This window comes from Monoraphidium neglectum, assembly GCF_000611645.1.
Source record: "Monoraphidium neglectum strain SAG 48.87 unplaced genomic scaffold scaffold03248, whole genome shotgun sequence".
In the NCBI taxonomy this organism is placed as follows: Eukaryota; Viridiplantae; Chlorophyta; class Chlorophyceae; order Sphaeropleales; family Selenastraceae; genus Monoraphidium; species Monoraphidium neglectum.
Genome location: NW_014010380.1, coordinates 1 through 1918, shown reverse-complemented (window position 1 = coordinate 1918; position 1918 = coordinate 1). Strand labels below are relative to the sequence as shown.

The following is a 1918-nucleotide window of genomic DNA, read 5'->3' as shown; positions in this document are numbered from 1 at the left end:
TCTGGCGTGGGGCCCCCCCCCCCCCCCCCCCAATCGTGCGCGCCTGCGGCAATCGTGGGAGCCGCGCTTGACCATCGCTGCCGGTGCACGGCCTTGTTTACCGAATGCAGCACGGTTTCATTGTGCACACAGGTGATCTACCTGCACAAAGACTGCGAAGAGGCCGTGGTCAAGTTCAAGACCGCGCTGCGCTCCCAGAGTGAGCGCGGCACGCGGGCGCGGCTGCCGCGCATCAGCCGCCCCGGGACGGCCGGCCCCTTTTGCAATGCAACGCCTCCCCGCGAAGCGCCCCGTTTTGCGCTGCGGCAGAGGGCTTCTGTAGCTTCTCCAAATTTCGTTCGCTTCGGCCTGGATCGAGCGCCCGCGTTCTCCCCCTTTTCCCTTCTGATATGCTGCTCTGCCCCGCAGATGCCGGCCAGGGCGCGGGCGTCGACCTGCCAGCGGGCGCAGACACCGCGGCTGAGGATGAGATCACGCTTACTCTCCCCGGCGGTGCGCCCAGCTTGGCGGGGTTCGGGCCGGCTGCAGCCCCTCTTGGGCGCGGGGCGCCGCGCCGGCGCAGTAGCTCCGCAGCCGGCCGAACCAGACAATGCATGTCTTGCGAACCCTTGCAATATCATTGCCACAGTCGTGGCTGGGCTTCCTCACTGCCTCGAGCGACCCTGCAGCCTGTGGCGCGCTGCCAAGCCGATGCCCGCCGCCAGGGACCATAACACTCCCACCCGTCTCGCTCCTGCCGCGCAGTCGACGGCGGCGACGCGGCTGATTACCTATGGGGCGGCGAGCAGCTGCTGCTCCTTGGCGGCGGCCGCGGCGGCGGCCTGGGTGGCCTCGGCGGGAGCGGGCCCCTGACTCTGGTGCCGAGCGGCAGCGGCGGGCGCCTGTCGCAGGTGCGCTCCCGGGCGCTTGCTTCCCCCGCGCCCCTCGCCGTGGCTCGTCGCCGCCGGCTCCCTCGACAGCGGGGCCCGGCGGCCTTCACGCGGCACGCACCCGCCTCGCAAACGGCAGGGGGTGCCGCGGGAGCCCGCGGGCACTGCACTATCACCTCCACGCTGCAGCTCAGCTGAAATCTGTATGCAATCAAACTGCTCTCCCTCTTTTTCCCGCACATCACATCAACCAAAACAGGACCTGTCGGATGTGTGGGGCCTCCACACCTCCACAGAGGGCGAGACGTTTGATCTGGACGGCATCAACCCGGATGACCCCATCCCGTGGGATCTGGACGATCTTGAAGTGGAGCGCCTCCGCGCCGCCAGCCAGGGCGGCGGCGCGACGCCGGGGCGCAGCGGCGGGGCGGGCGGCGCGCTTGAGGGGCTGACGCCGGCGAGCGACGCGCGGACGCGGCGCGGCGGCAAGGGTGAGCAACGCAGGAGCGAGGCCAGGGGCCGGGGCGTGGGGCGGGCGGGCTCGGGGTTTGCAGCGGCCGTGGCGGGCGCGGCTGACGGAGCATGCGTGAACGTGACGCCATGGCATGTGCAAGCCTGCTCCGCACGCATGCACGTGCACACACGCACGCTCGTGCAGACACACACACACACACACGCGCGCGCGCGCGCGCCTCACGTCATCCGCCCCCCAGGCTCGCGCCCCACGACACCCTTGGTCTCAGAGGACCGGGACCTGCTGCCAGAGGCCCGCGCCGCCGCCGCCGCGAGGCCCGACGCGCCCGCGCCCTTCGACGACCTCGGTGCCGACGGCGCGTTTGACCAGCCGTTTGACCAGCCAGAGGGGCTGTACGGGGACGAGCTGCTCCCGCCGCCGCTGGACGACGCTGATGTGGCGGCTGCGGCGGAGGTGGCCGCGGAGGCGCGGCGCGCGTCGGCGCTGTTTGGGGGCGCGGGCGCGGACGGCGAGGCGGCGGCAGACGCGTACGCGGCACTCCCGCCGACGCCGGAAGGCGAGGACGGCGGGGAGG

The 1918-nt window shown here is 71.9% G+C and overlaps 1 protein-coding gene across 1 annotated transcript in view; it reads left to right on the top strand.

Moving 5' to 3' along the window:
- MNEG_12446 (Double-strand-break repair-like protein rad21) overlaps positions 1-1871 on the top strand; it is a gene marked incomplete at both ends in the record, with an annotated part of 3012 nt that extends 1141 nt beyond the window's left edge. Inside the window, 5 exons of the mRNA XM_014039081.1 lie at positions 133-199; positions 409-492; positions 745-890; positions 1129-1360; positions 1583-1871. Coding sequence (XP_013894535.1) covers positions 133-199; positions 409-492; positions 745-890; positions 1129-1360; positions 1583-1871 — 818 coding nt within the window. The remainder of the gene's footprint in view (positions 1-132; positions 200-408; positions 493-744; positions 891-1128; positions 1361-1582) is intronic.
- Between the last annotated feature and the right edge of the window lie 47 nt (positions 1872-1918).